The 24334-nt window shown below is 35.0% G+C and overlaps 1 protein-coding gene across 1 annotated transcript in view; it reads left to right on the top strand.

Moving 5' to 3' along the window:
- Nucleotides 1–5436: 5436 nt before the first annotated feature.
- The window catches only part of LOC126817550 (transient receptor potential cation channel subfamily A member 1), a 36720-nt gene continuing 17822 nt past the window's right edge, over nt 5437–24334 (top strand). The window contains exons 1-12 of the mRNA XM_050544612.2: nt 5437–5983; nt 15091–15247; nt 15727–15902; nt 16268–16375; nt 16623–16731; nt 17210–17307; nt 19207–19254; nt 19665–19853; nt 20891–21091; nt 22714–22877; nt 23263–23427; nt 23962–24076. Coding sequence (XP_050400569.2) covers nt 5729–5983; nt 15091–15247; nt 15727–15902; nt 16268–16375; nt 16623–16731; nt 17210–17307; nt 19207–19254; nt 19665–19853; nt 20891–21091; nt 22714–22877; nt 23263–23427; nt 23962–24076 — 1785 coding nt within the window. The 5' untranslated portion in view covers nt 5437–5728. The remainder of the gene's footprint in view (nt 5984–15090; nt 15248–15726; nt 15903–16267; nt 16376–16622; nt 16732–17209; nt 17308–19206; nt 19255–19664; nt 19854–20890; nt 21092–22713; nt 22878–23262; nt 23428–23961; nt 24077–24334) is intronic.

Raw genomic sequence — 24334 nt, 5'->3', positions numbered from 1 at the left:
ACATCGGAAACGATTGAATGTAAATCAGTTTATTTACATTCATATTACATTATTATATACGTTGCGACCCATTTGTTTCAATTTGTAGGTCCCAAATATTAGCGATTTAGCCCCTTTAACATTGGATTAGTTTACATAAAATTACATGTTATTAGGCATAAAAAAAAACACATTTACTTACCTTGGAAAACACTTGACAGGTTAAAATTGACGTTTGTTTACATTCAACTGGGAGTGACTTCGACAACAGTTTTATCCATTACAAGACATCCCATATTTTTTTTAACTGTTTCGGGAAGGGAATGAACACTGCATCACCCTGTCTGGGTTGCAGCTATCGCTGTTACGGTGTCCGTGTGAGAAATGTTTAACCACGATTGACGACGGTTCAGCACACGGCAAAATGTCAAAATTCACGTGGTTTGTCTTAGGTGATGAAGCTCCAGATATGTTTACATAACGCTACGCATGGCTCATGAAATTTATTACGCCCAATTAACCAGTGCATAGCAGAATATTGCAGAAAAACTAATTGCGTGACAAACGTGACCATCAACATGGCTACAATGTAAACAATACTGCTTGGAGACGAACAATACTTTCGCCGTTTTTAATACCTTAAATCATTGTCCAGTGTTTTAGGGAAGACCCCAGATTAAACGATGGCTGCCATGTTGCTGTACTTAGGAGAGATTTGATTGAACGGGAAGAATAGACACACTCCCTCAAAAGGTTAAGTATCAGAAGTCAATCCAACATTGGCCAGAGGGGGATATCTCAAACCATTGTTTCAGGAATATAACAAAACCCTAGCACTACAAAATCTTATTATGGTGACTTCCATTCTCGGGTGTTCGTCACTTGATCATGAAACCTTTTTTTAACATTTTATATTGGATCTTTATGATATTACTGCGATGGAATGATAATCCTGTTTTATAAATTAATATCTTTGTTTTTGGAAAGTCAGACGACTTGACACGTTCCAGAGGTAAAATCCACATTTTTTGTCATGTGGTATTGATGGACCTTTGCATTCATTAAATTGCTCGTCATGGTCTACATTTTGCATTTTATGATAATTAAGCAAATCTGTGTATTAATATTTTAAGAAATCAGACGTGTAAATAAAGTGGCGTGACCTAAACAGAAACTATTATAGTAAAGTTAATTGCGCATACACAGATTTATTTACCCCCTTACAGAGGTTGCGTCGTCTGTACTGTAATTTGTATTGGGTGGGGAAGTAGGGGCCAGAGGGTTGGTTTAATTGATCAGCGCTGGTATCTCCTTTTCTAATTTTAAGTCTCACTACATAAGGCGATCAATAGACATTTCCCTTTTTTTTTTTAAAAAAAACTTGTCAAAGTGTTGAAAAGTGTTCTCAAGAATAAAAGAATAAGGTACCTTGGTCGCGATGATTGCAGGAAAGGTTAACGAAAAAGGATTTTCTTGATAAACGGGAAATTTCCCTCCAATTTCGGTAACAAGTTTGGCAAACACATTAAAATAATATGCTGTTTGGCATAAAATTATGTTTGGTGGTGTAGACATAGAGAGAGAGAGAGAGAGAGAGAGAGAGAGAAATAGGGTTTAACGTCCACTCGACACAAACTAGGTCATTTCGAGACTAACATACGGTTCAATTTCATTTCAATAATTCGCTTGCGCGCGCGTAGGGTTCTTTACCCGGAAAAAAACCAAGGAGGTTGGACAGGCGACCTTACTCCTTGTCACGTACAACCGCGGAATCGAACCCACGCCAGTTGACTCAATGACAGACCTTATGATACAACGCGCACGCGCTAACCATTCGCCATCCAAGCCCTTAACAAATAAACAACAGAAACACCAAACCTGATTCGTGATTTCTACAAATAAAAGTTTGTTAGTAGACTGGCCTTAAGATTTGGAAAAGTATAACTGTCTGCGAGTTTAAAAGCAATGCCCCCATTTAGATAACATATTACAGTGCTGCAGCTTAAACGATATTGTCCCGTCATAGTCGTCTTTTACAATATTTAAGTCAATATTGACTATCCCCATTATGCTACCCGTCGGCTAATCCCCCATTTCCTGTGATAAACATATTTGCGTGATCATTAAATAAACATGATGTTATTATACGGACTAAGGGGGTAGCGGAGCCTTTCAGTGCCAACATTTACCTATATATAGACTTGCCAGACTGAAGCTTCGGGCCTCAAGATCTAGGGTGGCTCCAGTCAAGGGATATACTATTATTGACACTAAAGCATTTCTTCCACGCACTGTATAGTCTTAAAGGGACAATAGCACTCTTGCTGGCTTGACAGCTCCAGAAAATAAAAAAATAGCCTTACTCTAAGTACTAGATGTGTTAGTGTCCTACCGGTTGTGTAAATTATCCATTAAATCCTATTTTACTTGTCCAGAGGGTTCAAAAATATTTTTAAATCCAAGTCACATTTGAAAAGCTTTACGTCAGGCTTTTCAAATCATTTAGTTGAATTTTTCCAATTTTTTAAATTAGGTGTGTTAAGATGAAATTTGTATCATCAATTAATTGAAATATTGTAAAATAGTACAATTTGTTGACCAGAATAAAGATTGGGACATATTATTCAGTTACAACAAAAGTGGTATTGAGCCTTTAAGCATGCGCCATCAACCTGGGCTTTGGTCAGTTAATTGTGTTTAAAACACACTTTCATCTTTCTCAGGGTGGGGATTGGGAAGGGGCCTCATAAATGGTTTAGCCTTGGGCCTCTCTCTTTTCATCTAAATCTGGCCTTCCTCAATTCTAGCAAACAGTTGAGAAAATTCAAGTAAAAAGCCAGGACAAACAAAAGCAAAAAGATCAACAAAATAAACAGTGATGGAATTTTTTTTTTAAAAATTAGATAACTGTCAAATTTATTCGGGTTTGTAAATTATTAGTCACATCTAGCGTCTATTCAAAACAACTGAATTGTAAAAGGCCATAAAACAATGTTCATGGCTTTTACCCTATATGAGCTTATCGCCATTTACATCGACACTAATATACCTAAACTCTCTATAATTCAGTTATCCGTTCGTTTTGGATTGTGTTACCCAAGTCAGCTGAAATGTAAGCTACATGTTGTGTGATTATTAGAAATTGGTATATTATCTGCGTAAAATTGTGGGCAAATTAACCCCCTGATCTCCTTAATCAAAATGCTTCCATACGTCAGTGCATATTATTATACAATAACGATATAAAATGTTTAAGTAACACGAATTTTAGCTGGTCGATAGCATAATATAGCTTTTGCATTGCGTTAAACAAGCTCTAGTCTAATAACAAACGACCATCAAATTATACAAATAAAAGGGTCGAAATGGGAAAACAAAACATTAGGGCTTAATAGATCTGTCTAGTTTAATAAAATACCGAGACGAAAACTATACAAAACAATCATTTATGATTTGATAGAACTGCTTAGTTCTCTGATCCGAAAGGGCATTAAACATGCCCACGGGTCCAAATTAGTACTGATTCCGCACTCTGAGAATACCCAAACGATTTCTGAGATTTAAAGATACTTATATAATAGTAATTGTAAAGGTGGGTTTATCCTCAACTAGGCACACTAAATACTAATATTAACTTTTTGATTGAGACTGAAATATAAATCTATATATCTCTTTACGTAGTTTGTTTTTAAGATATATGAAAGCGATAATCGAACCTAAATCACGAAATTGTCCGTATTAGATACACGAAAGACAACAAATCTGAGAATAGGAAACACGAAAAAAATAACAAAAGTACACAAAAAAAATGTCGTGAATGAAATGGGATCAGAACATAGCATATAATTATGTAGTAAAATTCCCGCATTTTCTTTGAATTCAGTCTAATAAAAAAGAGGCAAACGAAAAAATTTCAGCGAAAAATCATAGGTGACGCTAGTTTGTGTTGACCATTTCCTGTATTATATCGTCTGCAATAGATACTGAATGTTCACACATTTTCAATTCATATCTTTCTAAATACAGAACCAAAGTGAACCATTTTTGGACTGATAATCCTTTTAAAGATTTAATCGAAATTTGGCCAGCTCTTCTGGTTCAAAAGTTCATCCTCTAGGATGCAATATAATATAGGATAGATTTGAACATGAGGGTTATAGATACCTGTATACTGACGGTAAATAAAAAGCACAAACCAAATCAATTTTGTAGAATTAACATGCCTGACGTAGTACACACAGGTATGAAAAGGTACACAAGAGAATATAAAGGAATTATTAATAATTCAAAAGATTCCTTCGTGAGGAAGTAATAGAAATTATTAATTAACAGAAATAGACACAGCGTGTGAGAAGGCTTATTGTGAGCAACAAAGTCGTCTCAGTGGAAATCTGTAATAATACTATAACCATAATGAGTTTTATTGTTTAGAATCCAGTGCGCGACAGGAGCATTATTCGGTATTCCAAGTAAATGGCATATCAAGTGACGCTAATTTTGCGTATTCGCCCGAAATGTACTTTGAGCCTAGTCGAGCTATGCAAAAGATATTCTAGCCAACGTTTTTAATTACATTTCGAGCATGTAACAAATCTAGTGCGCAAGTGACATACATTTTACACATTACGAGCGTACAGTATACGATCATATAAAGGAAATGTTTATATGTGGTATTATTTATTTACCAAATGATCTAAATTCGAGCACAAACCCATCGACACTTTCAATTTTACCCCGATCAAAAAGGTCTAGTCAATTTAAAGTAGTAAAATAGTACTACGTCAGTTTCAGTGTCTTTGGGGACGGGGGATAAATATTTACAAGTATAAGCGATCCTTTGTACCAAAATTAAACATGGAAAGCTTTCACTAACTGTATTTTAGTATGTTTAATCAAATAAATGTTATCATTTGAGACATCAATGTTGTTCTAGAATCGGTGCATTTAGCTTATCATGTTGCTGAAAATTTCAAACGTCATCGTAACATTATTAGTGGGTGTGTTTCGATATGTCGTCAATTTTATAAATAAATCACCGACTATGGAATTAGAATATCGTCGACACAACACTTTGATATTTCTAGCGAGAACGACAAAAAGGAATAATCGTTGCAGTCATCGCCACAGCCCACGGGTGATTCGTTGCAAATTCGTTACGATCGAAACATTGTGAATAAATGTTTGACTTTAGAGTAATAATATATTAGATGATTTAGTTGCTTTATAACAATTAAGTAGTTTGTGATATAAAAGAGTGATTTTAAATGCGTAATCCCATTAATGATATTTCTAGAATAATCGGGCCTATCTTCCGTATCTGATATGCTGTCGCATTCAGTGTTTGACTACTATAGGTATACCGAGGGAATATGATTTGCTGGTATAGATAACTTTATTACAACAATAGCTGGTTAAAAATGTAAAGAACTCTAGGTAAATACCCCGAATGATATTTCGATATAATAGACAATTGAGCCTGTGGTATATATAGTCAACATATTTCAATGTCACAGTTTAGTAAGTATACAGGCTGTGTCGAAGCGTAACGTGCACCAAAATATAACAACCTGGGATATTGTGCTCGATTATTGTGATAAACGAATATTACCTGGAAGTAATTAAACATACATTTTATATAATATGTTTCCCTTCGGAGTACTTTAGAAGTATAGTGTAATTTAACTCAGAGTTTTAGGTTGATTGGTCGAGTTATCCAGGTGTATATTAGTGTTATTATACAAACGACATTATGTCTAAACCATATAAAGTGAAAAGTGACTCAGATATTAAGTCGAGCTGTAATAACAGCGATGCTACTAAAAGGGGATCTGTGGTCGCCTATAGTAATTTAGCTCAAACTGATAAAAGCAAACTTTCAAAACTGCGTAGATCTTCTGTGTTTAAAATGTTCAAAAGGGAACCAACTATACAAGTTCACGACGACCAAGATACAGAAATGCCTTTAATTTGTCTGATAGATGATAGTCCACTTAGAATTATTAAGGTAAGACAGATGGGTCTTTATTAAATTAAACAGGGTGTTAGAATCAATCAGAAAGCGCGTAGGTAAGAAAAAGTACAAGGAATCAATATAACCAATAAGCAATTTGGTCCCTTTTAATGATTGGTATTGAATTGAATACGATAGACTAGAATAAATCACAAAACGCTTGAACCTTATTTGAGCAACTACGCAACGTTTTAAGATGACACTGCAAGAAAAAAATGCTGATTTAATGTTCTAGAATGATGTTTGTTGACACTTACTTCATAAAATATAATGTTTACTTTAGTCTGAGTCACGCTGTTACTTAGTCTTCTAAACGCAGTATACATGTACATTGGTGTGAAATATTATATAAAAACATTGCAGGTATAACACACCCCATTGTAGTAGGAAATGGGGTTAAATATTTACAGAGTAAGAAACCACGTGGCTTCTGTTTAGCTTTTGCTTTCACACCTAGATTAGTTTGGATTTTTTTCATTAAAATCTTTATTCAAATATAACAGCAGTAAAAATTATATAAAATATAAAAATATCAGGCAAATATCAGCTTTATATGATTGGCTATTGAGAAGTTGTCTATTTTTCATTATATATAGTCGTGCTACAGGGAACATTAAAATCAAGGATGTCATATTTTGTTTTCCTTTTGAACTGGGGAAACCAAAAATCATCCAGGTTTCGAAATCATTGAATTAGTTGACCTGATACATATGGATATTTTCTTTGAATTATTTAGATTACACGGGCTAAGTATATGATTTATTGACGTGCTGTTTATTAAACTATATTCAACTAGATACCACCCTTATTTATATTCACTTAACTGATCATGCATGAAAATTAATATGCTATAAAGTAATACAAATCTTTGTAAACGTCGGTTCGTATATTGTATAGTATATACTGGTAGGCTAGGGGATAACCGAATATCCATTTACAAACTACGTTATTATGGTTCACAATAATACTTAGGTCAGTGTAACATTTAGCAAATTGTTGATGTAAGGTCGGTAGTGGTGGGGACGCAAATTCTCTTCTGAGATCTGGCCTATAACACCTGTTAATTAAAGATTCATTGTAAGAGGTAAATGTGTGTATTGCCGATCTTATTTCTGACTTCATATGATAAGTCCATAATCAACTTTCTGGGACATGAGAGAGTTTGGACTTTGAGTGGATTAGACAAAGTGCGCCATATCTTCGTTAAACGATAAATGAACGCCACTCGCGGTGTCTGCCCATTGAAGGAATGAAAATAAAGAATTTATTATGTTTATTATCGTGTTAATGGTACTTGACAATCGAGACAAATTATTTTCGAAACTTCAAACATTCATTACTTCAGCTCAGAATCAAGTAATTTGACTGAAATGTATTCATTTCATTATTTTTTATCTATTTTTGAACTATTATAGCAAGAACGTCCAGCTCTTATCTTACATAATGCAACTTTAATAATTCTTTAAGATTTATTCGGTAAAATTAATACAAATATTTCATTTTATTGCATTCTATTTTAGTGAAATTTGATAGAATTGTAAAATAGCCTGAGAAATTATAACTACGTAGGTGTGTAGGGGCGCCCGAAGTTTCTATGTTCCCTTGTTATGCTACGAGACTGAATGACTATTATCGAGATTGACGTTACGGAAGAGTTCATTTGGTGAATGGTTAAGCAAAAATAATATACCGATGTTTCGCCAATAAATGTTCTTTATCATCACAAGCCTTTTATACGAAACGCCATTAATGACACCTAACTTGAGAAAATCAACTTGTTTTATTGAATCGAACATTGCATAATGGGATTGGCTTTAACTCATTTCAATAGTGACGTGTGTTTACCATCTTTAAGATATCACTTGAAACGTTGATATAACTAAAACACTTCTGTTCTACTTTGGTATTTAGTAAATGAAGGGATTAGACTCTCTCATTAGAATTTGAATGACACTTGCATCCTCTCCCTGGGTCAGTAAGACGTTGCCTCGCTAACTTGGGGGTCGCGTGTTCGATCCCTGTGTTGGCCGAGAGAATTTTGGACGTGGTTCCGCCTTGTCGTATAGTCGCTCGGAGGGTGAGAAAAATCGAGGTCCCGTATACACATTGGCGTGCACGTAAACGAACCTTTGGCAGTTGAAATTCGATATAAGAGTAGGCCGTTGCGCCGCCACTGTAATTTCCGTTAATTTCTTTTGGTGTTACGACCCTTGTTTCACATTGTTGCACTTTGTGAACGCTCGAACGACAACAGTTATCATCCTATCTGAATGAAATTCATAAGTATCATGTAAATTAGTAAAACAAAGACGCCTATTGAATTTCTAATAATTACTTCTCGAGTTATCACTCTTGTTTAACTTTGCTGGACCTTGTGAACACTCGAATGATGAAAGGTATCATCCGATCTACATGAAATTTATATGCATCATTTAAATTAGTGAAACCACCAAAGAATTCTATTGAATTACAGCAATTTCCAATAATTACTTCTCAAGTTATGGGCCTTGTTTTACTTTGTTGAGCAATGTGGATGCTGGAATGACAAGTCATCATCTGATCTGCATAAAATTTATATGCATTATTTAAATTAGTAAATCGAAAAATGCTGTCGAATCTCAACAATTTTTGTCTATTACTTCCAGAGTTAAGGCCCTTGTTTCAGTTTGTGGCACCTTGTGAACCCCCCAAAGGACGAAAATTATAATTTGATCTGTATGAAATTGTCTTGTAAATGCTCCCCATTACCCACAAAAGATTAAATATGCAACAACCCTTGTTGCCCGGTCGGACGATTTAGCTGCTGTGGGCGTATGTTTGCTGCCTGACAACCTATCTGTTGAATGTGAATATCTTATTTACAGCTCACCTTAGAGTGTTGGTATTATCGGAGTGTGATTATTCCTAAATTGTATATTTTGTTTAGTCGATTGCAAGTTTAAACTGGACAATAACTAATAAATCTGCCGCTGTCCGACTTTGATCGCAGCATGAACTGACATTAATTCTTTATTTGTTGTATTCTATAATATTGCACATATGGTATTTCGGATTTTTTTATTCTAATGCATATAAACCTGTCATCTTTAATTGTTATCTTGATTTACTCACCATTCTTCACTTTGCTTTTAAATGGTTGAGAGCAGTGAAGGTTGTCTTAAGGGGGCTTATGTCGACCTTGCAACTGAAAGCAACTGGCGTTTCGGCAGCTGGGAGCAACTGAATGCAACTGAAAATGGTCGACCTGAGCGCCTCTTACACATCAAAGCAGCTAGTTGCAGTCAGGTGCACATGTTCAACTTTCTGCAACTCACTGTAACTAGCGGCAATTCGTTGCAGTCGACATGATCGTTCTTGCAACTGGCGTCAACTCGTTTCCATGAAAAATGAAATGAAATGGGGTTTAACGTCTACTGTTCTGCTCCGACTGGGCTAATGAAGACGGGCATACGCCATACAGTGTGCTATGAGGGAAATGTTGCCTACTCTTACATCGAATTCCAACTGTTAAGGGATCTTTTACGTGCACGCCAATATGTACACGGGACCTCGGTTTTTCGTCCCATCCGAACGACTAGACAGCTGTCCTTGTCAGGCCCTCCGACCTGCATCACTGACAAGGGAGAACCACGCCGGAAAATCTGGATGAACTTTCTCGGCCAATGCAGGGATCGAACACCCAACCTCCAGGCTAGCGAGCCAGCGTCTGGTACAAAAAAGCGATGTCTCGTGTTCATATTGGCTTGAACGTAACATAACCCCTTGACAGTTGGAATTCGATATAAGAGTATCTGTAGCACCGCTGTCCTGGCGAATGTTCCCTCATAGCCCACTACTCGGCTTATGCCCATCTTCATTAGCCCGGATGGAGCAGAAACGTTGGGGCGTTAAACCCCATGTCATTCATTATCATTTCATTATTAAGAATTTCTGATGTGTTATCCGTAATTCTATTTTACGGGATTGTTGTATGAGTGTACAAAGCACTTTAATTATCTCCGTATGCCGACTTCCCATGATAAGGATATAAGGTATATAATGTACAATTTATATGTTGAATTAATTGGTTGCTGTGAAACGCGCTTGCGATCCATACGTATAGATTATATTTGATAAACCATTTTATAATAGTAGCCCTAACCACCTAAACTACATATAATATTATTAACATAAAATATCGATAACTATCTAAAACACTACAATATAATATTCAATTTATTTATTTATTATTATTTTTTTTTTTTTTCGCGCTTGTCAATTTGTGAATATAGTATTATTCTAGGGCTTTAATACGTTTGTCCTTCATAAAAAGAAGTGAACGGTGACAAATAGTAATTATTCACATGTTAGTCAAATTCAAGTGTGAAATTAGACAGTTTGAAATATGAAACTGAAATGAATTCTGGAAATATTTTTCCGCTTTTGTCATTGTCGAACTTGACGTTCGTTTCCAACTGGGCTGGAGGGCCTGAGAAGGACAGCTCTCTAGTCGTTTGGATGGAACAAAAAACCGAGGTCCCGTGTACACATTGGCGTGCACGTAAAAGATCCTTGAAAGTTGGAATTCGATATAAGAGTAAGCCGTAGTGCACACTCATAGCACAGTTCGGGGCAGAACAGTAGGACGTTAAACCCCATTTCATTTCATTTTCATTCCAACGGGACTGATATCGTAGACTTTTTCCCCCTTATTCTTGTTTAGTTATATCTGAGCACGAGTAATACATTGTTATTAATGACAAAAATTTAGTATTAAAGACGTTTACTGAAGAAACTGCCAAAATGGTGAGTATTGTTGTATTCGGACAGCTTTCAAATCGGCAAATTGCTATTATATTCTTATGTAATCTGTTAACACAAATTGTTGTTTGCTTACAACCATGTTAGTTGTAATTAGTAAATCCATCCAGTGGCTTGTTTCGGTATCCCGTGAATAAAAAAATATTATTTAAAACAGCATTTGAAAGTTTATAAATATTAAAGTCTGTTGGGTTCTTTCAGACTTTGTAGCACTGGTGCGTGTCGATTTTTCGTGGCCCGAAATTTGTATTTCAAGATAATAGATGTAGACCTCCATAACTATTCCATGAAGATTTGACAATCAATCACATTCACGACCGTTTTGACTATTTTACTAAATAATCTACAATGACCGTGCTGCAAAACCACTGACTGACATCATTGATGATTCGTATGACATTCTAAACTCTTTAATAAGGTTTGTTAGGTTGTTTTACAAAATAATTTTGTATTCAGGAAACTTAGACTTACATCGTAGGCAACAAGATATTGTTGCATGGGAAAGTTTTGTTAAGCTTAATATTTACTCCCTTGGTTAACGACCATGCGGGTTTTCAAATGGTGGAAAAGTATAACATACCGGTGTCAGTAAGTTTCCAGTGCGCGGGTAGGACACTGTAATCCACACCAACAGCGACGGGTTAACCACGGGGCACGGTCGGGCCATGTCAAGGGGTCCCCACGAAAAAATATGAGTTGCGCAAGAAGGGATGTTAGCATGGTCGGACCGAGGACTCCATCTGCTAGTGCCAGTGATGGGGCCTTTCGAGGCCCGTTGGCCTCTATCAGATTTTCAAAAGACCGGACATTGGGGCCTCTTCAATCCACGGTAGACTCGTGTCGCGGTTGATATCCGAGAATTCGGTGTAATCTGGCGATGCCGCGTCGTACTGTTGACTGGTATCCGTGTTTCTATTTTTTTTTTATTTAGTGGCAAAAGTGTTTCGACTCCGGTCGGTTACTACGTCGTAACGTTACGGCCTTCGCGGATATGACTCTTGGTATCAACGTCTCTCCGTTATTTTATCACTGACCGACTTCAGATTAGGTTTTATGTAGTTACATTCATATCGGTGGAATAATCACGCCTACGTTCTGGTACTTCTGTTAGGTACCAGGGCCACAACCATGGTTAATCCGGCGCTGCCCACCAACGTCTTCAAACCCATTCCCGTGAGATTGTCAATGAAAGGGCCATTAAATGCTGTTCCAGTTTGCATAAAAAAATTTCCTTAAAACATGTCACTATATATTCAAAAACGCTGATGACACTGTATGTTTCAAATACAATAAATATGACTGTATTATAGTGTTAGGATGACTAGGGTAATTTTATGCAGTTTATCAAACTGATGTCCTGCATGTGGCATAAGGTTTACTTTTTACACCGTGGTGTTAGCACCATGCGGGGTCTAATCGCCATTCACGTTCTTCCCTCTCTTCTCTTGTTGTCGATAATCCGTTTATCATCCGGACCATAAACGGAAAGAGCCGTTTATGACTGCAGCTTGACAAAATTCACTGGTCCTATTTAGGTACCAAAGCACGCGCATTTTTTTTTTAAAAAAGAGAACTATAGTACTAAATTCTATAACATGAACATCTTTCTGATGAATTAAATATTTTACCGTTCTGGCAATAATAGTTTGAAAATGGATAATGGAAAATGAATATATTGAATATTTCAGTCAAATTACTTTATTCTGAGCAAAGTTATGAATGTTTGAAGTCTTGCGAAGCATATCATTGCTACGATAATAAACGAGGTCTCGATTTTCTATTTTAGCGTAAACCGATTAAATGGCGCATGTTTCTAATCCAGTTAAGATCTCAGTCATCGGATGGCCAAGAGAGTTGATTATAGACGTGTGTCATGTAGAAAATAATAACTAAATAATAAATGTCTATAACATTGGAAGCAGATTTAAATCTTACATAATTAATGCATATTTAAACTAAGCGATTTTATGTAAATTTTAGTGCACCAGCTCCAATACAAATTTGAGTAATATTTGTTTTTTCTTGTTGAGTAATATTTATTTAATTTGTCATTCTGAATCATATCTCTGAAACAATTCAAAATATCTGGCTTTGTACGCATACTAGATTATTATAGAAAAAATGGGCCTTTTGCTTTTCAACAATATAGTAGGATGAGCAATTTTTGTGTGCCCATGGATCCATCTACTACCCTGACTTTCATTTTTCCTCCTTTCTTCTGTGATTTGTCCAAGGGGTCTTGTTTTCAAACTGAGCTGCCATCTTTTATGAATTTTGATAATTGTTTGGTAGTAATGTAAATCTAAAATTCCCTCGATATATGACTATTATAACCAGGTAGCATAAATGAGATGCCTGATACTGTAATATTTGATTTTTGATCACCTATAACACAGAGGCTAACTGTCCAAGATTCCCGGTACCTTTAAAAAAATACTTTGATTTTGTCCGATTCAATAACTGCCCATTAATTTACATCTTATTTCCCTAAAGGTTTCAGAAAAAATTATTTTCTTTTAGGGAACGTGACCTGGCGTTGCACAACTAACATTCATAACAATCATTATTTTGTCAATTTCATCTTTAAATACTGCACCAAATATCAAATGAATAATATTTGTACAGGAATTGGTTATATAAAGTTGTTTTAAAATTATCAGTTCAACCGCGTGGTCCCAATAGCGAACAAAGAAATAATCTTTCTCTTTTATATACATATTTTTTAACTGTATTTATTTGTTTATTTGACCTGAATATGTTTTTATTTCATGTACATAAAATTTGTAAATGTTTAATAATAATTTAAAAAGCACTTTATGTCTATTCAAACCATGTTTATAAATATATTGTATCAATTAATCAGAGATTTATCGTTATTGTGGAATATAATGTTTACATTTGGTACTCAAACACGATAGAAAAAAAAATTAATGTGATAGCGACTGTTTGTTATTATGGAACAAAACTGTTTACATTGGGTACACAGACAAGACAAAAATTAATCTGTTAGGGAGTGTGTGTTATTGTGGAATAAAAACCTTTACAAACAAAAATCAACATTATATTTGGATGGAACAATAGCCCTGGTTCTCATATACCGAACAGTAATCAAAGTGTTAGCGATTAATGTAATAATCAGTAATTTTATTGATGAGCATTGTGTATCCACTAGGAAATTTGATAATAGATCGGTTTTATATAATCGAGTCCATTATCACTTATGAAAAGAATAAACTGGGAGCTAGATACACATTATGTTAGTTGGGGTATTAAAGTTATGACAATAGAACTATACAATTTACAATACTATGAAAATATGTTACGCCGCTTATCTGGATGACGTACATTAGCATGTGCTCAGATGTCTGAAAGAAAAGGATTGGTTAAATTGTTGGCACGTGACGACAATGTTGATGATCAGAGTTCCAGACGATTCTATTTACATATTATGCAATCATGACTGGTGAAAATTAATGATTATTGGACTAGAGTTTCTTACATTTTTATCGCAAACTTCCATATAAGTCATTGATACTATTTTCATTTACCATGGATAAAATAAGAAAATGGTACAACGCGTGGCAATTTGTGCATTCGGGTACCTATGTAAGAAAGCGTAACGAAATACAGAAAGATTTAAAACATGCTATCGAGGACGAATGTTCTACTTGTGGACTTAATAATGTTGCAGATATTATCGTTAGTTCCCGAGGAGGGAGTCAAATCGAATTGTCCTTAACTTTACAACACGATCATTTTACCGACGTGAGTCTATTTGGATTCCTTTTTTTTTCTTTTCTGTTCATGTCGCCCACTTGTCTGTTAATATTGATGACGTATGTCTTCAGGGTGCTGTAGTGTAATATACGCTGTTTCTGTTTTTACTGTGGGTGTTGTTTGGGTATTGCTGCAATTGGAGCTATTGCTATTTTTCTTCGCATGTTGCAAAAGTGTACTTTTATATTTGGTATTTTGTATACTGATGTTGTTGGCTATGCGAATTTTCTTTTGCATATTACTACTTTGTGATAGTTACAATAATATAGTCATTGTAACACGGAAAACGTTATACCATTAACAGATTTTCTGGCTGTTGATAAACGTTTTAAATTTTCTTGTTAAAGAATTGATCTTTTCATTTTTTCCTATCAACAATCTATCTAAAACTTGCGTGAAGCCATACTTTTGACAGAACAATCTAGCACCCCAACAACTCTGTCCTTTGCCACCCAAATCCTTACCCCCACAACACAATAAATACATAAAGTGCGCTTTGATGTTTAAAGTGTCCATAATTTCAGGTTGCTGGCAAAGGAAATTTAGAAGAATTCGAACGATTATACAATGCTGATCCGAGCAGGCTGTATATTGAAGATAGTAAAGGACAGATGGCTATACATATGGCAGCAGTTAAAGGCAGGATAAATATATTGGATTTTATTATCAATCATAATGGTGGTAAGTGTTTGAATATAGCATTAACCGTTTTATTGTCATATTAAAATATGAGTCTATCGAGTACTATTATGTTTATTAAAGGTTTTCCCGATGTTTTGCTATTTACAACAAGGTGTCAGTTTATCATTTAGGTTGAAATCCGAATAAATATAAAATACAGATTGTACAGGTACAACGTATTAGAGATGAAATATGTATTCATTCAATTTACATGTAAACTAAAAAAAATGGAGCCCTGTTGAAAAACTAATGTAGCCTTTTGAATTTGAATACTCAATATCTTTAATCCCAAAAATAATATGATCCAGATTGTAGTGTTCCAAAAATTTAAACTATTGCAATCTGATCAAAATACAGATCTATATTTCGTTTCGTTTTTTTTACTTTCGTAGAAGTGAAGCCAAGTAAAACGACATTTTGAACTATAAAAATATTAAACGAAATAGTCACCTATTTTCCTAATTTTTTACTATTTGAAGATATTAATATCCAAGATAAAAAGGGCAATACGCCGCTACATTTAGCTGTAGAGAATGAACAGCTAGAGGTCATTACACATCTACTAGATAAAGGTGCTGATCCATCTATAAAGAATGAGATTTCATTCTGTCCTTTACATCTAGCTGTTGATATCGACAACATAGACGTCTTAGAGGTAATGCTGATGATTATATACTAATCCGAACCTTTCTGACTATCTCCAAGAATATCCTTTCTTTAGTGAAATTACATAAAGTTTTATTTAAAATGTATGTGGAGATGTTAGATAGCAATCATTAAAGAATACAAGCTTTACATGTATCCTAATAAAATTTGCTTGTATTCTTTTCGACACAATGATTCAAGTTTAGTAAGCACTTATGTAGGTTTAAAAATCTGGAAATATTGCTCAACAGAATATGATATAAATGTTACTGCCTATATGTATTTGAAAAAAATTCGAAACATTCATTCCCGCCCCCCCCCCTTCCGCCACAACTAGTACACGTGCCTTTGTAAATCTTTTATTTGTCTTTATAGACTTTGGTAAAACATCCAAATATAGATAAAGATGTAAGAGGTGAAATGGGGGTCACACCATTACATGTTAGTGCTTTTAAAAATAGAGCTGAAGCAGCCAAATTGCTGGTAAGTCAATAACTTTAAAGTTTATCTTCAAAGTCAAAGTACTGAAGTTGTTTCATAACATGATTTCTTTCCTCCTAGTATTTTTTTTTTTAAAACTAAAAAGAAACTATAGCAGACGTAAAATACGTCGGTATTTGTAAAAGCATCCTTAATAATGTCGTGTTGTCTTGGTTGGTGGTGTGGGGTTGTTTTAAGATCTGCTTGCCATTAACACTTGTTAACGAGTCTTGTTGATTATAAATTACAGATAAGGTATGGCGCCAAACCGTGCGTAAAATGTGATTTTGGATATTATCCCATCCATTGTGCTGCTAAAGCAGCAGCTTCGGAGACGCTGGAAGTCTTAATAGGATATGGTAAGTATATTGACGCTATTTGCAAATAATTGAAAGACGAAATCCTAAACGTATACCAGTGCATAAATGATACCAGGGTAGAAACCTGTCAGTAACCCAGGCCTGTGTGCAATAACAACGTTCCGATATACTTATACTTTGTAGAGGATGCGGGGTGTTGTTCTTCAGCCAGTTTCCGTCTGGGTTTTAATTGCTTCTTGGAAAAATTGGCAAACGGATATCGAATTGTCTCGTTTATCAGGTCGTTCTAAACAAATACGTAACCCTACACATAAACAGTTCCGGTGATCATTTCCTAAACCAAATGATCAGACGAGATAAAAAGTACTTTAATTCACATCTTTTCGTTTGATTTCGTTCAAAGAGGATGGTTTACCTTTGTGGATATATTTTCTCAGGCCAAAACGTCTTGAGAGATTATTGACTTTGAATATTTTGACATTGTCCATAATGCACTTTCTTTATTGTTTTTATAAAGCAATATCAAAGGGATACAGAAGAGAACAGATTATGTCATTTAAAGATAAAGAAAACAACATGCCCTTACATTCAGCTGTTCACGGAGGAAACATAAAGGTAAGAGGGGTTTTGTTTAGGTTTAAAATTGCTGGTCAAAAGGTATTTTACTAAGTGATATTTGAGGCCACCAACTGGTTCCCTTTTCCAAAAATGATAGATTTTTTGCTTATATCTCGACAAAGTAAATGACGTTTCACTTTGAAATCTGAGATTCATCATAGTGCAATTTGATTAGAATACAGATTTATATTTCGTTCGTTTTTATACGCCCACATTGAAATGTAGTCGTATATTGTCGTCGCCTCCGTCCGTTCGTCCGTCGGTCCGGCGTCCACAATTGCTAAAGTTAATATCCGATTGAAATTTATACACAGTGTTAATGGTCATGAGACGAAGAATCCTATTGATTTTCAACGATTTCGATAAACACTGCCGGAGTTATGAGCCCTGATCCCTTTGAAAAATCTTGAGGGCGCTCTAAAGGCTAAAGTTAATATCCGATTTATACAGAGTGTTTAAGGTCGTGGGAGGAAGAATCCTATATATTTTCAACGATTTTTGATAATTATTGCCAGAGTTATCACCCTTGATCACTTTGAAAACTGTTGTGGATAATGTACAGGCCAAAGTGATCATTCCATTGACTTTAGATTGATACAAGGTCTTGAGACGAAAAATATATTGATTTTCAATGATTTTTGATTCCTTGAACAGCTAAATATTAAATGTTTTGTATACTAAAAGTTAGCATGGGACAGAACTTTATAAAAACCAAACAAATTCTAACGGTTTTCTGATAATTACTCAAGGACTTGTTACTCTTAATCAGATTTTAGTGTATTTTAAATGTTTCATTACCGAGAAAAGAAACAATATGTGACAATTCTTATTGACTGTGCGGATGACTTAGCTGCTGTGGGCGTATGCTTGGTTGCCTGTCAACCTATCTTTATACTTTCGATAAATGCCCGGACGACTTAGCTGTTGTGGGCGTATGTTTCGTTGCCTAGCTGTTGTGGGCATATTTTTCGTTGCCTGGCAACCTATCTTTATACTTTCCATGGCCTCAGCTACATTAAGTTCTGACTAGTTGTAGTTGGAGGTCTGGTCAGGGGTCATACCAGCGGCTTTTGATCTTATGACGTCAGACCTTTGATTAGCGTTGATGTTTCAATTGGGTATTTGGAAATACTTTTGCCCATCCTCGGAATCAACAATGGTATCACTTCGTTCTACTCCACTAACCCCTGGGTCCATTCAAATTATCCGTCCTTGATAGGTGTGCTATTTTCATCCACCAATCAAAAATTCGCTAGTGGGCGAAGGAAAGTAACTCGTTTTTTTTATTGCAACTAAGGTCGCCGAATCGGTGTTGCAAATTTGTCAAAATATTTTAGGATATCGTTTTGTGTGCATGCCACTTCTTTGATATTAATTTTCTTGCAACCCTTCTCATAATCGAGGGTACAAACTGCTTTATTGTGGTGAACGTAAACCATATATTTCTATGACGTAAACACTGACGCTAAGACTGGTATGGAAACTGCTTTTTGAGTGGTTCGTAGAATCAAACTACGACTAAGAGCAGTTGATTTGAATTCGTGAAAAACCCGCGAATGAACCTAAGGTTTAGTGGAGTAGAAAGGAACGAATGTCAACCCATAGTTCTAAGCATCGCACGCCAAAAACAAGCCACAGCCAACCATTTGATTAACTAATCCCACACCATCGGCGTTAAATAAAGCTGTTTCACACACTCCTAGTGTGATAAAGACAAGTAAAACGAAATTTTGAACTAGAAAAACGAAACGAAATAGGACCTGTGTTTTAATCAGATTGCATCATAGTGGTGCTGTCCGAACGGATAATCTTAAATGAAGAACCATTTTCTCTAGAGCCTGATTTAATACATGTATTTTAAGGTGTTTTTTGACAATTCATTATTTTATTTTACAGGCTGTTGAGGTTTGTTTGAAAGCCGGGGCTCCAGTTGACACGCAACAGGTATATTTTCCAATTTTATTTCTAAAATTTGAAATTTTTGATATTTTGGAAAATAAAACGGTACAGGATACGCCATGGCCCCGGAGTGCCTTTAATACCGCGTTTGGGCGACTTGATCTGTACAAAGAGGCGTTTACAACGGAGAGTGGTGACTGAGAAATGGGGTTTCACGTCCAGAAGGTCATAGTTCCCATGGTACAAAGTTTTTTAGTTCAATAATTCGCTTGTGTGTAGAGGTAGTTAGCAGTTAGACAAACCGATGAACCCACGGAGTTAAGCAGGCGATACAACGCACAGGCTTGGGAGTTTACAAAGGGAGATATACATTCCAAGATGAAAATCAATATGTTTGCAATAAATATTTTTTATAGTCGCATTTATTACCAGTACCATATTATAATTAATTGCAGGATGACTTGTCGACACCACTCCATTTTGCCGCTTCTCAGGGTAATCTCGAGATGTTAATGATAATGTATAATAACCAAACAGATAGATTTCAGACGGCTCTTCATATCGGTGACGTAGTTAAAAGAACACCACTCCACAATGCATCATTATTTAATCATAGTTTAGTTGTAAAGTTCTTGTTGGAGAAGGTAAGCAATGGATCATTCTTGGGAAAACATAAACAGTTATTAGCTTTTAGTGTCACCTTATTGATAAACAATAACACCATGGTCCCCAAAGAACGAGAACGGGCTTACTCCGACGGTACATCTATGAAAACATAATTATAACGTTAAGGTAAAACGGCATTATTAACCTCACCATGTAACTTAATGTAATTAATTCTGGATAATGGCATATTCACAACCCAGACTCAGGTATTGTCTAAAATCAAAGCACTAGTCGAATTATACATCGAAAAGGATATTTTAAAAACTCCATGAAAACCACTAAAAAATGTACAACTCGTAAATTGAAAGTGGCCTGGTAGATTTTTGTACCTGAAGATACATAGATAGTACGTGCAAGAGGACCGCACCACACACAAACAAAACCAACAAGTATAAAATAGGCATCTTTTTAGAAACTGCATATATAGTCCTGTTCGTCGAAAAGATATTAAAGAGGGCAGCAAGAATTATTTTTGATGCACCAATTGAAACTCCGTCCACCTCTTTATTTACTTACCCTTGACTTACTCGGTTGACTTACCTTTACACGGAGGATTCTTTATAATAAAATAGTTTTATCATTCAAAATTATTACATTTAATCTCTTGTTTCCAAAACTGATATCTTGCTCCGTTGACAGACTAGTAAATCTCTTTTCCTTCAAAAATGCAAAACGGAATCCATGAAACGTACTTTTCATTATTCTGCATGTCTTTTCGTGTATATTCAACTTGCAACTGCATTCTATCTTATTTTGTGTGCAATTATAGTGTTCTTCCTATATTTTACTTGTATAATATATATGTTTTGTAGTTTAGGAGTGACTTCCCAAACTTCTCACTTTAAAATGCTATTGCATTTCAAATGATTTTGAATTTATATGTCTTTGTAGCTTAGGAGGGACTTATGGAAGATTTTTTTTTTTTTTTTTTTTGCAAACTAAATAAGTTGCCTCGTTAAGTAAAGTTTTTATTGTTATTGTTCTAAAGTATTAACGGTTTATATTATTGTTTTAGGGTGCTGATGTTAATGCTGTAGATAACGAAGAGAGAACAGCATTATTGTTGGCGGCGTCTAAAGGTGGTTGGGATACAGTACAGATCCTGTTAGATCACAGTGCTGATATGTCTGTCAAAGATAAAAACAACAGAAATTTCTTACATCTTGCAATTAAATTTGGTGGTCAGTTCAAAGATTTCAAATGTTCTTACTTTAAGGTAATATATATATTCTATATAAGCAAATGCAAAAAAAGTATATCATTAAGAGGCATTATTCAAGTGTTAACCCTGCCTAGTGTAGGTCTTTCTTTATGCCTTAAGTTATATTTATAGCACGGCTTTCATGAGTTAAAGGGTTTAAACATCGAGGCCGTAGGCTGAGATGTTAAACCTGTTAAAGAATGAAGCGTGCTATAAATGACTTGTAACATTGACACCTGCTCAACATGCTTGCTGTTATTGCACAGAAAACCCAGTCCACTTCTCTATATGATTTCTACTAAAACTAGTGTAAACCAGCAAAAGAGTGCAATAACAATGAACATGTCTAGTTATTGCACGGTTAAGCTCCACCCAATCTACTAGATGGAAAACAATCTGCTTATTCAACGAAAAGAACAAAGGAAGATTTCCCGTCCATGTTACAAATGTTATATAAATTATTGATTAGACATTAATTAACTTACCAAGACCATAATCTACTCTCAATGCCATCGGGTGGCTTCGATTTTAAGTATAGTAGAACGGTTCGGTAATTTAATGATTTAATTTAAAAATGGAGAAGCTAGGCTAAGTCTCGAATCGCCAGCACCGTGGTTACATTAATAAACAATCAATGCACACATCTTGTCAAAACTAAACTGATAACTTCGCTCAGAAAAAATAATTTGAATAAAATTTTCAATATATTCATTTTGTATAATCTATAGCAAGAAGGGACAGTTGTTTATCTTAATCTTACATAATATATATATTTAAACAGGAATTATGCAAGAGGTAAATGTGCCCATTGCAGGTCTTTCTTTGTGCCTTAGGTGTTATATAAATTATTAATTAGACATTCATTAACCTACCAAGACCACAATCAACTCTCGTTGTCATCGGATACTCTAGATTTTAAACAGATTTGAATACTATTTTCGGTTGATGATTTAAAGAAACAGTGGATAATCGAGACTGTATTTATTATCATAACAACGATAGCAATGACAATCGAGATCAGCTGTTAGTGTGAAGTAATTTGACTGATATTTTCACCATATTCCATTGCGAGGACCATAATCAACTCTCGATGCCATCGAATACTCTAGATTTTAAACAAATTTAAATACGATTTGAGGTTGATGATTTATCGTAAAAATGAAATAATCGAGACTGTGTTTATTAGCATAACACCAGTAGCAATGTCAATCGAGGCTACACTGTTATTGTACATGATTGACTGGAATTTTCAACATATTCCCTTTTCATTGTCTACAGTTTAATTATAGCGAGAACTGTCAGTTCTTTATCTAATCTTACATAATTCCCATTTAACTAAGTGTTGTTTTTACTTGCATGTATAGAATGTCTCATAATACTTTATATTTTATCATTGTTTCATGAAGTCTTAAACGAGGGCCTAGTCGAAGCGTCGCTCATTAATAAACAATATCTGTTATCCATAGAATTATGTCCTGTTGTTTCAGTTCAATTACTAATTGTCATTAAAACAATATAAAATAATCTAAATACAGGTTAAACTTTTTTGAACAAAATAACAATAAATTTATGTGAAACCCAATAGCCCGCCTTGTATCATTTCCAAATTTATTTTATTTCCGAAATTGTATTTTTAGAACTTAAAGAATTTACTCAATGAGAAAGACGATTTTGGCTGTACACCTCTACATTTTGCTTCTAAAGAAGGGCACTTGATGGCAATAGATGACCTGTTAGAAATGGGAGCCGCCATCAATCCTAAAAACAACCATCGAGAATCACCTTTTCATTTTGCGTCAAAGTATGTGGGGATTATTTTGATACATGTCATTGATTCGTTGCCATAAGACCGTTGTAATTTGTTTTTCGTTGATTCGTTATTCTCTATTTTATATTTTACCGGATTCAAATTAACTTTTCATATGAAAAGCTTTGTGGCGTGTGCCCTAAAGTCCTATGAATGTGTAGATTTTAACGAAAGAAAGATATGATTTTAATTAGACTGTTAAAATATCTTATCCTTAATATAACTTTGAATATCTGGACGTTCTCTCCAGATGTCTGAAACAGACAGTACATTCTTTTTTATTCCCACAGAATCAAAGCGTAATTGGTCTATATCATATTCATAATCATTGTACTCATTGAATTTCTTCCTCCATCTGTACTCCACTTTTATTATTCAGATACGGTCGTTTTAACACGTGTAAAAGATTGCTAGAAAGTGAACAAGGGCCAAATATACTGAACGAGACAGATGCTAAGGGTATGACAGGATTACATTTAGCAGCCATAAATGGTCATACGAAGATATTAACTTTATTAATGACAAAAGGTGCCGTTGTTAACCGGTAAAACTAAAGTTTCTTCAGTTGATTAATTTTTTTATTAATTTCTTTCTTCCACACTGATTCCCGTGAAATATCTGACCATGGGTCACGTTCAAAAGCTACCTGCTTTGCTTCTCCCCCATTATGAGATACGAGTGTTGTTTGAGTCAGGTTTCTTCATTAGGTCCTCACTGAATGTCCTTGCCTTCCTCTGATATTGTGGGCTTCAATCTAATTCTCGGCGGCATGTGATGTTTAAGTGGGGGCGTAATTGCAATCCATTGCCATTTGTTCTTTCCCAGCGTTACTGGTTTGTGATGCGCTCTGGCCATCTTATATACTGGATCTTTTTGGGATAACATAATTTACTTTTTTGTTTCCACGTAAATGATATGACATTTCCTATTGGTTCTTAAATCGTGTTGAAATTCAAACCTTCGCGAAAGGGGACTTACGATGATAAAAAGGCGGGAATTTAAGACTTTATCATAAATCGAGGTCAACTATAATAGATATCTATGAGCTTATGTCTTGAAAATATTGTTTATTTTTCAGGGATAATACAGATAATACACCATTACATTATGCTGCTTTGAATGGTTATACACAAAGTATTCGATTATTACTCAGTGTACATCGTAATCTCTTAGATAGTGTTAATATTGATAAGGTACTCCATTTTACTATATTTTTTTTTCATGAACTCCTTAAAGCAGTAACCATTTTCCATAGCTAAATATAAAAAACAAGGACTTAAAGGTGTTCTTGAGATAGCAATCTAATCCATTTTAAATACTAAACACGTACGTTGCTTTAATCTTGAGCTGGATGTTGTTGATAGAAACTACCTTAGAGGAAAACGAGAATCGAACAAAGAGTAATGGAAACTTTAGATGGTCATAACTCCCATTAGGGTTGCTCAATAAAT

Source organism: Patella vulgata, chromosome 4 (assembly GCF_932274485.2).
Source record: "Patella vulgata chromosome 4, xgPatVulg1.2, whole genome shotgun sequence".
NCBI classification, from domain to species: domain Eukaryota; kingdom Metazoa; phylum Mollusca; class Gastropoda; family Patellidae; genus Patella; species Patella vulgata.
The sequence above is the reverse complement of the archived record's forward strand: the minus strand, read 5'-3'. Positions and strand labels throughout refer to the sequence as shown.